We start from the raw sequence: 14,782 nt of genomic DNA, 5'->3' as shown, positions 1-14,782 counted from the left end.
CCCCATCCCCTGCCGGCCAACTGACTCTTTCTGTCTCCTCTCCCAGGTCACTTCTGCCCTTGCCTTCTAATGTCAGCGCTGAGTCAGAGGCTCCTATGGCCCATGGCAGGAGAGAAGAGTGACTTCTGGAACAAACCAGATAGGAGGAGGAGGCTGGGGGTGCCCGGCAGGGTAGCAGTGTGGCTCATCACCATCACTGCCACCGGAATGAATTTAAGTCACCTTTTTCTTTCTAAGAGTGCTTCTGTGTAGTCCTCCACACCAACAGGTCCAGGTGAGACCCTTTCCCCTGGAAATGAATTCACAATTAACCTGCAGTATTAAGTCCCAATGTTCTCAAAGTAGTTCTGAAAACAACCTCAACCTTTATGGCAGAGACTAAGGTTGGGATGAAGGAGAGGATATGTGAACTCTGCTCTTTTTTATTATTATTACAATCCTTATTACACATATAGAGCTCTATCTTTTGAAAAGAAAAATCTGCCACCCTCATGCAAGTTGAGAAGTCCCTAGTAGAAATGAGGATTTGAAGGTGAAATACTGCCACCCACGGGACGAGAAAAGCCTGCAAAGAAAACCAAACCTGGAGGCTCGGGGGCTGCTCCGGCCTCAGCAGCCCACCCGGAGCTCTGCCCACCCTCTCAGCGAGTTGGACCACGGCTTTTCAACACCAGCAACAAGAATGTTGAGCAATAAAACTAAAAGAAGTTTAATGAGGCATCCGTGCCCTGGGGGTGTTCTGGATTTACTGCAGAATGGTGTTGTTCAAAGAACAGAGCAAGAATAGCACGAAGATGAATTTCTATTTGACAATTCTGCTTGGGTTTAAGTAGATGCCTGCTTAGAAAATGAAGACTATTCATTGTTTTTCCTCATGTGGAAAACATACAAAAGCAAGAAAACCTTCCAAAGGAGAGTTGATTTGATAAAGCTCTGTCCTTGTCTTGTACATGGAAAAAAAAAATGATATATTGGGAGATGTAGGCCTGAACCTGGGCCTCTCAAGGGGTATTTAACTAACGCTCAATAGACTTTCATTTGGAGGCTTTGGATTGAGAAAATGAGCCAGTCAGCTGTGGACTTTATTCTAAAACAAAAACTTCTACAATGTTGAGCTATGTTCCTGTTATCCCTAGTTTGTCTAGTATTTTGAACATGAGGGGTACTGTATTTTGTCTAATGCTTTTTCTCCATCTATTGAGATGATCATATGATTCCTATCTTTAAGTCTGTTGGTGTGATAAATTATATTTATTGATTTCCATATGGTGAACCAACCTGGCATCCCTGGGATGAACTCCACTTGACTGTGATGAACTATCTTTTTGATATGTTTTTGTATTTAATTTGCCAGAATTTTATTGAGAATTTTTGCATCTATGTTCTTTAGAGATGTTGGTCTGAAGTTTTCTTTGATGTGTTTTTATCTGGTTTTGGAATCAGGGTGATATTGGCCTCATAGAATATGTTTGGAAGCATTCCCTCTTTTTCTATTTCATGAAATAATTTGAGGAGTATTGGTATTAGTTCTTCTTTGAAGGTCTTGTAGAACTCAGCTGTGTATCCATCTGGTCCTGGGCTTCTCTTGGTTGGTAGGCTTCTGATGGTGTCTTCTATTTCATTGCTTGAAATTGATCTGTTTAACTTGTGTATATCATCCTGATTCAGTTTGGGCATGTCATATGGAAAACAGTATGGAGATTCCTTGGAAAACTGGGAATGGAACCACTATTTGACCCTGCTATTCCACTCCTCGGTTTGTACCCAAAGAACTTGAAAACAGCATACTACAGGAACACAGCCACATCAATGTTTTCAGCAGCACAATTCATAATAGCTAAATTGTGGCTCCAACCTAAATGCCCTTCAGTAGATGAATGGATAAAGAAACTGTGGTGTGTGTGTGTGTGTGTATATATATACACACACACACACACACACACACACACATACAATGGAATATTACTCAGCATTAAAAGAGAATAAAATCATGGCATTTGCAGGTAAATGGAGTTGGAGAATATTATGCTAAGTGAAGTAAGCCAATCCCCAAAAACCAAAGACTGAATGTTTTCTTTGATATGAGGATGCTGATCCATAGTGGGGGTGGTAGGGGAGAGCATGGGGGGAATGGAGGAGCTTTGGATAGGGCAAAGGGAAGGGTGGGGCAGGGGGGTAGGAAAGATGGTGGAATGATATGGACATCATTACCCAAAGTACAATGAAGACACTAATGGTGTGTTTCTACGAGAGACATGAAAAATAGTGCTCCGTGTGTACTATGAATTGGAATGCATTCTGCTCTCATGTATTACAAATTAGAAATAAATAAATAAATAAACTTGCTTCTCATTGGTTAGCCTTCAAGAACCAGGCAAGTTTTTGATCTTCAGGATGTCTGAAGATGGTTTATTTCTTGGGGCTCATAGAGCACGCAGGGCAGTGATGAAATTGTCCACTGACGTTAAGAGTACATTTTCAGGGGATATTTAATATGTGAAAAAAAAATAGTCTTAATTTTTCTAACTAAATCTTAACTTTAATTCTGTGAAGTGGAAAAAAACAAGAGACCAGGCTTCACATGGACTGTGGTTCCAAACTCTTCCAGGCATTTGTGTGTCTGCGGTCTGTGCTTTTGTGAAGATGTGTTTGGGGAGTTAGTGGGTAAAGTGCTGCAAAGAAACAGCCCTGCTGTTTATCTCTGAGCTGTGAAATTGGGGGGACATTGTCCTCCTCATTCTTTTCTGCATTTTCCAACTTGCCTATATTGAATGTGAATTATTTCACAGTCAGAAAAAAAAACTTAAAAAGCTTTCTAAAAATAAAATTTAGCCATGACTAGTAGCGATTTAAATATGTGTACATCTGTAATTTCTGAAACAGAAGTGTAGGTCAGCAGTCCTCAAACTTTTCGATCTCAGGAATCCTTTACAAGTTCGAAAAATTATCAAGGATCCCAAAGAGCTTTAGTTCGAGTGGATTATATCCATTGTGTCTGCTATATTAGAAATTAAAACTGAAGAAAATTAATTATTTAGTTATTTTAAAAACTCATTAAATATTAACATATATTATGAAAAATAAGAATATTTCCCAAAGCAAAAATAACTTAATGAAAAGAATGGCATTGTTCTCAATCTTTGCAAATTTTTTCATGTTTGACCAGTGGATTCTCCTCTACTTCTGCATTCCATCTGCTGTGATACATTATTTTGTTGATGTAAATGAAGAATAGCTAGCCTCACAATAAATGTGTCTGTGGAAAAAGGAGGAGTAGTTGAATAACCACTTCAGGTGACCGAGGGTATTTCTTTCCAGTAGGCCATCACAGGTCCCCTGCACGTGGCATGTCCAGCCCAGGCCAATGGGAGGGGTGGCCACTCATTGTGGCCCCAGATGGAGCACTGTCATCTTGAATGTTACCAGCTACCTCGCTAGAGGGAAAGGAGAGGTCTAGAGGATCCTGCACTGGCAATTCAATCTTTCGCCCAGAAATGACACCATTACTTCTACTCACCACTGAATGATGAACTGATTTTTCAGTTGGCCATTACACTTCTTTTTCTATGAACTGTCTATTCATACATTCGTCCACCTTTCCACAGTCTTTTCTTCTCGACAGGGGTTTTCCTACAGAAAGTGCAGCAGGCACAGAGACATACCCCTGAGTCGCCCTTCAAAAATGGATGTGCTGTCCAACTGCAAAAAGGGTGACTCTCTGGCAGGCTCCTGCTGTCAGTTCCTTCAGGGCTGGCCTCAGTTTTCTAGCCTGGGCCACAGTCTTCTCAGGGCAGTCCCTAGCCAATGGCCAGGCAAGAAAAAAGAATATCCGAAAGAGACAAGATCAAGATGGCCACTCAAACCAAGTGGAAGGCAGACAGACAAGGGTGTGCCCACGTGCACACTGACTTGCCCACAATGTCCCACCCAGAATACCCACCACCACGGTGGTTGTCTCCTGAGGAAAGAGGAGGAAAGAAAGGCAGCCAATGAGGAGTCTGGCCATTCTGCCCACCGCCCCAGCCCCAGGAATCCTCCACTAGGCACCACGCTCACTGGCCTGGCAGGTGCACATCGTGGACTGACAGCTCCCCACCAATCCCACTCCCAGGCATCATAAGGCTTCCTACACTCCCTCTCAGCTTCTACCTCCTAGAAAACCCAACACCCAACAGTTAAAATAAATAAATAAACGAAAAAACAGGTTTTGTTATACTTGGAAGATTGTTCACCCCTGTTTGTCTTCAGGTCTACTTTGTCTTGTATTAATATGGCATGTATTTGGTACCAATTTCTCAGTATATCTTTTCCATTACAATGGGGTTATGTCCCAAAAAACTCACCATAAATTAAAAATACTCTATGTTAAAAATGCGCTGAATACATCTAATCTACTGAACATGATCCTAGATTTAGAAAGCCAAAAAAAAAAAAAAAATCCACCAGAAAACTTCTAGAACTCATAAATTCAGCAAAGTAGCAGGATATAAAATCAATACCCGTTAATCAATTGAATTCCTATACACCAATGATGAGTCAGCTGAAAGAGAAATTAGGAAAACTATCCCATCACAATAGTCTCAAAAATAAAATAAAATAAAATAAAACACTTGGGAATCAATCTAACACAAGAGGTGAAAGACCTCTACAACAAAAACTACAGAATGCTAAAGAATACTACAGAATACTGTCACTCCAAAAAAGATGTTTTATGCCCCATTTACAGTCACCATTTCCCTATTCCAACCCCCAGGCAACCACCAATCTACTTTGTCTTCACAGACTTGTCCAGTGACCTTTGACAAAGGAGATTCAATGAAGAAGAGCGCCCCTTTGAGAAATGATGCTATATCAACTAGATGTCCCTATGCAAAAAAATAAATAAATAAACCTCAATACACACTTCACAGCATTTACAAAAATTAGTGTAAAATGATCTAAGACCTAAAGACTTTTAGAAGAAAACATGGGGGAAATCCATATGGCCTTGGGTATGGTGATGAGTAATATTTGTTCTTCAAAAGACACTAACTATATATGACTATAGGACTATTAAGTGAATTTAAAGGCAATCTAGACTGGACATAAATATTTGAAAAACACATACCTATTAAGGACTCTTATTCACAACATATATTGAATTCCTAATAGTCAACAATTTAACAACCTTTTTTTTTTTTTAAGTGGTGGTGGTGGTACTGGACATTAAGCCCAGGCTTTGATAATTCTAAGCAAGTGTTCTACCATTGAGCTACATGCCTACCTCATTTTGTTTTATTTTGAGATAGAATCTAAGTTGCCCCAACTGGTCTTAAACTTGGTGATCCTCCTGCCTCATTTTCCTGAGTAGCCAGGATTACAGATGTGTACCACTGCACCTGGCAACAACACAACTTAAAAAATATAAACAATCCACATAGACAATTCATGAAAGAAGATGCATGGATGGCAAATAAGTATAAAAAAGATACACAACATCATTTCAACCACAATGAGATACTACTGCAACAGGAACACTCATTCACTGCTAATAAGAGGCAAAATGATAGTCGCTTTGAGAATGGTTTGGCAGTTTTCTATACAGTTAAATATACACTTACCAAATGACTCAGCAATCCCACTCCTAGGTATTTATCTAAAAAAAGTTAAAGTCCCATCATGAATATCAAGTGATAAACCTTAATATATCTGTAGGTTGGAGTACTCAGCAACAGAGGATAAGCAATTGATTCATAAAAGAGATAAATTTAAAATGTATCTTGCTATACAAGAGGCTAAACATTCTGGAAAGGCAAAACTGTAGCATAGGAAAACAAGTAAGTAGTTGCCAGGGGTTGGGGGAGAGCTTGTGTACAAAGGGGACTTTCTAGGATGATGAATCTGTTCAGTAACTGTATAGAAAGTGTATGGTACTGCACTTGGGTGTTAAGACACAACTCAGCAGTTGTCAAAGCCCATAAAGAATGAATTTTACCATATGAATAAATAAGATCAACTGTCAGGGGATCCCAAATGGAACACATATTGTAACCAATGAATCTGTTTCATGAATGTGGGACAAACCTAAATGGAGGGAGTGGGGAATAAAAGGAACCAAACCAAGTTACTTGGGAAAATGGTGTCTGGGCCAGATACTATAAGGTTAATGAACCCTGCACTCCCGATTAAAAAAAAAAAAAAAATTAAATGCTGTATTTGATCATCATCTTTCTCACAGAGGTACAATTTAAGTATTCTAAAGTATAGAAACTGTAGCTAAAAGGAGCCAAGTTTTTTACTCTTGGACAAAGAAATAAGAAAAGAGGTAAAGCTAGAATGAAACTTGAGGTACTGGATTATGGTCAGCATAATCTTGTGTTTAATTTAGATACTAATATCTTGAACTTATAATTACAGAGATGTGTGCCAATATACTGGCTAGTGAATATATATTGTTATTTCCTAGTTAAACTCACTGAGAAGGCCTAGAAGCAATAACAGGGCAACAGCACTAAGTGCACCCATTACTCCGATCTTCCTTTCTAAATAAGTTTCCAATAAAAGGAACCAAAGATCTCCAAAGACACAGCTAATTCTAGGGCTGGTACCAGAAAGAAAATGGTTATTAAAAAAAAAAAAAAAAACACCAGGGGGCAGGGAGAGTTATGTTTAAAAAATTTAGGAGCCAACCTCCAAGAGCTCTTATGGTCAAAACTGAAACAATATGCATAACAAATAGAATGACAATAGTACTGCATTTTAACCCAAGGAGAAAAAAAAAAAAAAAAGCCATAAGCTCATACAAATTAAATATGATCAAATAAATTTTAAAACAGAAGAAATATATTTTCTTTAAAGAAATATTCTAGGGACTGGGACTGGGACTCAGTGGAAGAGCACTTGCCTAGCATGTGCGAGGCCCTGGGTTCAAACCTTAGCACCACATAAAAATAAGTAAAGATTATACACATCTTCACAGCAAGTTGATAAAATAAAGGCATTGTGTCCAACTACAACTAAAAAATAAATATATATTTTTTTAAGTATTCTAAATAATATATATAAATATTTCCCCCTCTAGGAAGTGGAGCTAAATTTCCTTCATTTCAGTGTGGGCTTGACTTAATGACCATCTTCCAAAGAACAGAGTATGAACAGGGGGAAAATAGTTAACTTTCGGTGGTAAAAAGCTAGCAGCCACCATTTTAACCAATGAAGGAACATCACCAGTAACAAATATTAATATCACTGCTCCCTTGACATAACATACAGAGATGGGCGCATCACCTCTGGTAAAACATCAAGCTCATCCTGAGAAAACACACTGAGAAATCACACTGAGGAACAAGCCCAGGCAGCTCATCAGTACTCTTCCCAGGAACTGTCATGTTAGGAGAAAGGAGGTCCAACAAGGCATCCTGGCCTGGACATTGGAACAGGAGACTGACATCAGTGGAGAAACTGGTAGGAGCCAGTAAAGCCTGTAGCTTACTCAATGCCATGTTAACTTTTGAGTTTTGCCAATTGTGCTGTTGTTTACATAAGGTGTTAATGTTAGAGGAAGCTCAGGGAAGGGTACAAAAAACTACTGAAATTGTTACAAAATAAAAAGTTATTAAGATATAGGCAGCTTGGCTATATTTAAGAAAGGAACTTACATAAGATTATATACATCTTCACAGCAAGTTGATCAACACCACAGTTTATTTGTAAACATGTTATATATGTCAATAATCAAATTGACAACACTTTATACATTTCATTGTATAAGATTAACATAACAGAAAACAATCCACTGTACTATTACAGTTTTGGTACTTTAAAATCTTTTAATACAAACTGTTTCTGAAACACTAAACATAAAAAAAGGAACGTGAATGGCAGAGAAAACAAACATAAAATAAACGAAACCAGTATTTCCCCAGAAAACAAATGAAAAAAATCATCTGATACAGACTTTAAAAAGGAAAGAAGATAAGGAAATCAGACAATAGCATTTTTTAAGTGACATAAAGTTGCATTTCTTTAGACCCACTGGAGAGGTGAAACTGTTCCCCTAGTAAGTTCTATTCCCTTTTTGATAGTCCCTATTTTCGTTGTCATTTCTAAAGAATGTTTGCCATGGTTCATGAGGCAGTAAAGGGCAGGGGAGAAAAGGAGGGGAGGTGGCATGAAGCCAAATGAAATTACTTTAAACATTTGCAAAAAAAAAAAAGGATACAAATTTTTCAAGAATCTTCTTTGGCAAATAACAAAGTCTATATTATTTTAAGTTTACTTTTTTGTTGAACTGGATCAACATTTATAAGACTTAGGAGATGTATCTTTACATGAGTCAATGTATAAATGAAACAAAGCTACATTCATACAGCTAAGCAGGAACATCAGCATTTCACATTTTGCTAACAGCTCTAAAAATGCAAATTCTCTCTCTGAAACAGTATGAGAGGTCTTCAGCTGGGAATCAGATGATCACCGTCCTCACTGAACACAAGAAACCAGAGTGGACCCCGTGTCCTCTCAAGTACTTTCCCTGAAGTTCATGATCATTATTAGGTTCTACTTCTCCCTCCATTCTTTCAAAGGAAGTACTGCAGCAAATCACTCCCATATTTTAAGCTTTCAATTCAGCAACAACTGGGTTCAATGTCAACAACTACAAATTTTCAATTCTTTATTAGTGTACATGTCATTACAGTTGGTTTAGATGGTTAACACGAAAATAAATAACTACAGTTAATTCAAACACATTAAAATGAGATTAAGGAGCCCTGACCAAAAGAAATACTTACAACTTTCAGTTGAAACTGTAAAAGTTACATACATACATACTTAACTAATAGCACTAGGAATGTACAATATCAATTACTGGAAAAATAAATGAGTGATTCACAGTCATAAGAAATTATTTTAATATTAGTATGTAGTTCTCCTTTTATAGACGCACAAAACACAGACATGGTTTCTATCTTCTAGAAGTCAAAGTAGAAAATTAAACATTATGGTATTTACCCCAAACACAGCAAGACTGTGCCACAGGTAACCTGGTCCAAAATATTTAATTCTATAGATAGGCCATGGTATTAAATGCATGGTTAACAATTTTAAGAAAGGCATATATTTCCAGAAGTATGTTAAATACACAAATATTAGTTCCATAAATAACAAAAATCATCAACAAAAAGTTTGGTTTTAACATTCCAAAATTGTCTAATATTTTAAGTGTTTTAGATATATGTTATTTGACCAGTTAGTTTGGTTACAGTTTTAAACTAGCAAAACCATTATCCTATAAGAGGAGCCTAAGCTAAACTATAACACTGCACAAACTTCCCAAGGAAGGTAACTTGAAAAGTCTTTAAAAAGTGATTCCAATTATTCTAATTAACATTTGAGATGCTAAAACAATCAATGACTCAAGAAACACTTTGAAATTATTCAATTTTCCTTATCATTTCTTCCAAAACTACTAACAGAAATTTAAAAATCCAGATTGCTTAAGAATATGCCTTCACAATAGATTTATCATGAAGTGTTTTGATCCAAAGACATAGCCTTAAAGCTTCTTGTATGTAATTCTAATCTAAACTCACAATCCTCAGTTTGAAAACATCAAATTCAATTTCCAAAAATATTCATTGGTAAAGCTACAAAACAAAACAAAAAATCAGGTGAAAACATGCAGCAGTCTCAGCTATGAGTGGAAAATAAATTCCATTTTTCCATAAAGACTCTATGAAAATATAAAGCCCAAAGTGAGTGACAACAGAAGTCCACATATAAACACTGTTTAAAAATAGAATGTTTTCCAAAGCTTCTAATGAGATGTCAATGAATAGTCATAGCCTAAGACCTTATGAATCAAGGTTAAGTTATACATAGCCGCTGTTTACATACCTTCAACAATATCCAATTGATATACATAATTTACAAGCATCCACAGGAATTCTTAATGCCCCATCATATCACCTCTCAATACCAGATGTTTACTGTTTTACAGTTTCACTACTTTAAGTACCAAGAAGCTTTTCAGAGAAAGAGTTATGTCTCTTCCCTTGATCCCCTAAAGTATCAGTAACAAAATATAAAATTAAACAAGATTTATGTCCGATAAACTAACATATAAAATTACCATTGCAATATTCATAGTGACTGTTTATAAACTTAACAGTCATTATAAAGCCTATAAAGTATATAATTAGTATTATAAAAGAAATGCAGATTGTCTCAAGGTAAAAAATACAGTGCTGGCTGCTAAAAAGCACTTTGTTGCAATAAAATGTGCAATAATGAACAACATGTCAGAAAACATGAACATGTTCCCCCAATTTTAATATTAGTTAAGCAAGAATTGCACTGCAGCAGCAGGATGCTTTTTAGTAGCTGACACTATAAAGCTAACAGTAAGAAAGAAAAAAGGCTGGAAGTGTGAGAGCAACATATGGTGTAATCAAATTATTGCAAATGAAGATTAGCAATAAGAAGTGAGGAAGGTGACCGTCCACTCCATTCTGATAAGATGCCATCTTTAAATATTAAGTTCTTTGCAGGAAGTGGAACTCCCATATCCACATAGGATGACGGTGAAAGCAAACTTGAAAAATTGGGCTCTGTGTGAATATCCAGTGTTGAAGCACCTTCCTAAAAGACCAAGTAACAAGATTAATTCAGTTTTACCAAAACCACTTAACCAAATTAAAAGCACTTAATTATAACTAATGAGAAATAAGGATCTTGATTAGCTGAGAACTATTCATGGAATATAAACCACGACAGGAGATTGAAAGATCTATCATGTTACAAGCTCAAAATAATCCATGGAAGGAATTAATCTATACAAAAATGAAAGTACAAGTCAGACTGTAATGAATGCTTTGAAATAAACAGAAATAACATGTTATTAGACTGGGATAAGAAGAGGTTAATTTTGGGAACACTGGACCTACCTCAAGGTATAACCTAGTAGGAGATCACCACTAAAACCCATTACAGCACTAAGCACAATCCATGCACTCCCAGGTTTCTTAGAGTGATATATTCTCACCCACCTTCCCCCCAAACTCCAGGCTCAATCCTCCATCTATCTGACCTGTGTTCTCAGCTATCTCCCATGCATTCCACACGGACCATGTCTCTAACTGAACTCTCCATATCTCTCTCACCTCTTCTTTCCCAGTCTTCTTTACACATTTAGCTAATCAAGAAATATGGGAATTGTTCTTGATTGCTCCCTTCCTCCACATCCTCAAACTTTTTCTCAAATTAAATTCATCATCAAGTTTTGCCAGTCTATCTCTAGAATATATCCTAAATTAGTTTACTTTATTCATTCATCACATCCAAGGCCAGTGGTCTCTGGAGTGGAGTACAGTACTGAGAGAATTTCAGAATTTCTCCATCTATTTATTATATCCTTATAAAATTTCTCTTCTGTGTGTTCTTATAATATACTTGGTTTATTGGTAAAATAGTATACACATATAATAAACAATCCCTTATTAGAGTTACATCTAAAATTGGTTTGGTTTGGTTTGGTTCAGTGAAAACAATGTTCAGCTGTCAGCATCTCTTGGGAGATTACCATAGTCTCTGAACTGAACTTGCTTCTACCCTTGTGCCTTTCCAATGATAACTCACATTTTACAACACTGAATCAGAAATAATGTCTCTCCCCTGAATAAAAGCCCTTAATCACTTCTCTTTGCACTTTGCATAAAATACAAATCCTTTAACACACTCTCCCTGCTCTCCTCTTCCACTTCACCTCTTGCCACTTGCCCTCCTTCATGAAGTGTCTGCCACCCTGACCTTCTTTTGTTCCTTGTGCACTGAGTACTTTCCTGATATGGGACCTCTCTGTCTCCTAGGCTCTGACTGGAATACTCTTTTCCGTCCTATAGATTTCATTTTACATATTACTTATCACCCTTTAAAATAGGCCTTCCTTTACCATCCATCATAGGCTGATTCCTTCAAAGTACTTATTGAATCTGTAATTACTTACATATTTCAATGTTTACTTGACTGTTGTCTCACACAACACTACATTCATCATTAGTCTTATACATCACTTTTGCCTACCACTGAAAAAGGCTCTGGCATAAGGTAAATTCAAGTATTGACTAAATGAATGAATGAAATAAAATTCCAAAAATATTGATTTCCTAAGCTAGATCACATGTTATGAACAGAAATATTTTACTCTAAAAATCTGTCTGTAAATCAAGTTTAGAATGACCTTTCCTTCCTAAGGAAAGACTCAAGATCCACAGCACTGGCCTCCAATGCTGCAACAAACAGAGGCATTTCACCCCACCCAGCATATGGCACAGTGTGCAGGCCCCAGCAGATGCTTAAAACACTGCTGCAGAATGTAGCACTGGCGAGGAGCACTGCAAGATTTAGTTTACAAAGACCTGGTCAATAAAATATGCCAGTCAATGAACTTCATGAATATAAGGCTCTTCGTTTAAAAAGTAAAATTAGTGAATCAGTACTTATTTCATGTCTTGCTGCTGTGAAGACTCAAAAACAAATATGGAAGTCCTATGAATACTATAAAGTTTTCACAAATACCATTTGTTTGGCTGTTATTTTGGTTTTCATTTTGGTTCTGGGGACTGAACTCAAGAGTGGTTTATGACTAGACTACAACACCAGACCTTTCTAATTGGGAAGAGGGTCTCACTAAATTTCCCAGGCTAGTCTCAAACTTGCAATCTTCCTGCCTCAGCCTCCTGGGTCACTGGGATTACAGGTGTGCACCACCACATCTGGCTATAGATAACATTTAGAAATTGCTTTTGTTACCTGGAATGAGTGAACAAAGTTAAGGACTTGTAGAGAGAGTTTCCTACTGGAATGCAAAAGATTTTGAAGGCTGAAAAAAAAAGGGAAAGAAAAGTTCAAAGCAAATATAATGGCAAACTAATTTCACAAGATAATTCAGCAATTTAAATGCATTTATGTATATACATACATTCTAATTAATTATTAAAAATTTTTAAACACAATTTCAGTGATTTTCATCGATAATATTTTTGCCTATTAGGACAGTAATAGGGTAATCTTTATATAAAGATGCAGGCACTCTGAGGGACTTCCAACTCTGACACACACTTCAAATTTCCAAACATTAAAGGATGACCTGGGGAAAAGCCTGATGATTTAACACAGCAAGCTACCCACATGAAATATTCTTCAAATCTGTAAATTGGTGAAAATCTTAAAAATCTTACAATATTTCCACTTTTTATTCATGTATGTTATTTTCAGAAGACCGCTGTTGAAATTATCAGGTGAGCACTTTCAATTTTCTGATATAAGCTACATTAAGCCATCTAAATAAATTAACTGTTATCAAATTTTGTTTTCCTAAATAAAACAGGGAGATCTGTGGCTATCACCTTCCAAGTCATCCATTGTGACAATAGGTCTCGGTGGTATTCTTTCCTGCTATCCCTTCCAGCACTGCCACCTAGCAACCACTCCCAAAGAATCAGAGTTTAATGAAATAAAACCTGTGTGGTCTCTTGGAAAGAGGAAAAAAAAACATACATGTTCACTTCAAAAAAATGGTAGAAAGCAAAAAATTTTGGGATAGTCATCATAATTTCACCACAAAAGACAATCATTATTAATATAATTTGAGCATGTATGTGTTAAAAGAGCACAAGATAAATTTTCTAAAGACATCTATATATTTTAAATAAGTTCATATTCCACTATAAGTATGCCCTTTTTACCACTCCCTCACCAAATCCAGGTAACTAAATATAGTTAACCTAAACATGACAGGTTTGCTTTTAACTAATTTGTGATATAATGAAACCTAATTTTGAAAAGTATAACAAAATCTTTAAACTAGCAATCTTTATTCAATCAATAAATACATAGAGCAATTACTACATTCATGTAGAAGAACAGCTTCAAATCAAGTAGATGAAAGGATGACAGTGAATACATGTCCTCACCTTTCTTTTCTACAGAGGCCATGTGTGGCAATTTTCTTACAAACTTTCCGGTTTAATTCAGAACTGAACAGTGGAATGCCAAAGCACAACTCAAGAGGAACCCACTCTGCTTCTGTTGTGGCACCTTAAAAAAGATACAAAACTTATCCTTAACACCACGAATACTGATATATACTGTATGAGCAACAGTAGCTCTTTAATCTGAGGTTCCTAGGTTTCTTCCACCCAGTGATATGCACCAAGGGCTTGGCAAGGGAGGGGGACTCAAAGAGACTCAAGTAATATCTGAAACAGAAAAGTATGCCTTTTGAGTATGTAAATGTGTCTAGGGATGAAAGGCACAACACTTTCATCAAATGTTCAAAGCAGTCTTTTGCCTCATAAAGATATCTGCATGAGAGAATGAATCAAAATATTTACAGCAAGAATAATGAAACTGAAGTCACTATTCTCAGGTCATAATTTTAAAATTACTTGAATTTAAAAATGTTTTTTAGAAGATTCATGTTTAAAAGTCCATTGTGGATAATAAAACAAATAGTATACAAGTGACTCAACAGAAAAATTAAGCCTCAGAAATTAGTTTAATAAAATTGCAAAGAATTTTTTTGACATACCAGAGTTTTGTTTCACTGCTGAATCTACAGTTGCTTCCTCAATGACCATTTCAAATGATTCTGTACTGCCATTTACATCTGAGCCAGAAGCCAAATCAGGATCTCCTTATAATTAAAGGCCATATACAATATTAGGATTCTAGTAGTCAACAGAAGTTGTCAATAAGTCAATCCTAACATAAAGAAGACTTCAGGCAAGGGCTGAGGATGTGG

At 36.5% G+C, this 14,782-nt stretch overlaps 1 protein-coding gene across 3 annotated transcripts in view; it reads right to left on the bottom strand.

Moving 5' to 3' along the window:
- Positions 1-7,665: 7,665 nt before the first annotated feature.
- The window catches only part of Fam91a1 (family with sequence similarity 91 member A1), a 39,592-nt gene continuing 32,475 nt past the window's right edge, over positions 7,666-14,782 (bottom strand). For all 3 annotated transcript variants that reach the window (XM_015486440.2, XM_048802089.1, XM_048802090.1), the window contains 4 exons: positions 14,570-14,674; positions 13,953-14,076; positions 12,790-12,859; positions 7,666-10,620 (listed from right to left, as the gene is read on the bottom strand). In XM_015486440.2, the coding sequence (XP_015341926.1) occupies positions 10,435-10,620; positions 12,790-12,859; positions 13,953-14,076; positions 14,570-14,674 (485 nt within the window). In that variant the 3' untranslated portion in view covers positions 7,666-10,434. The remainder of the gene's footprint in view (positions 10,621-12,789; positions 12,860-13,952; positions 14,077-14,569; positions 14,675-14,782) is intronic.

This window comes from Marmota marmota, unplaced genomic scaffold (genome assembly GCF_001458135.2).
Source record: "Marmota marmota marmota unplaced genomic scaffold, marMar, whole genome shotgun sequence".
Lineage (NCBI taxonomy): Eukaryota > Metazoa > Chordata > Mammalia > Rodentia > Sciuridae > Marmota > Marmota marmota.
This window is presented reverse-complemented; position numbering and strand designations above follow the sequence as displayed.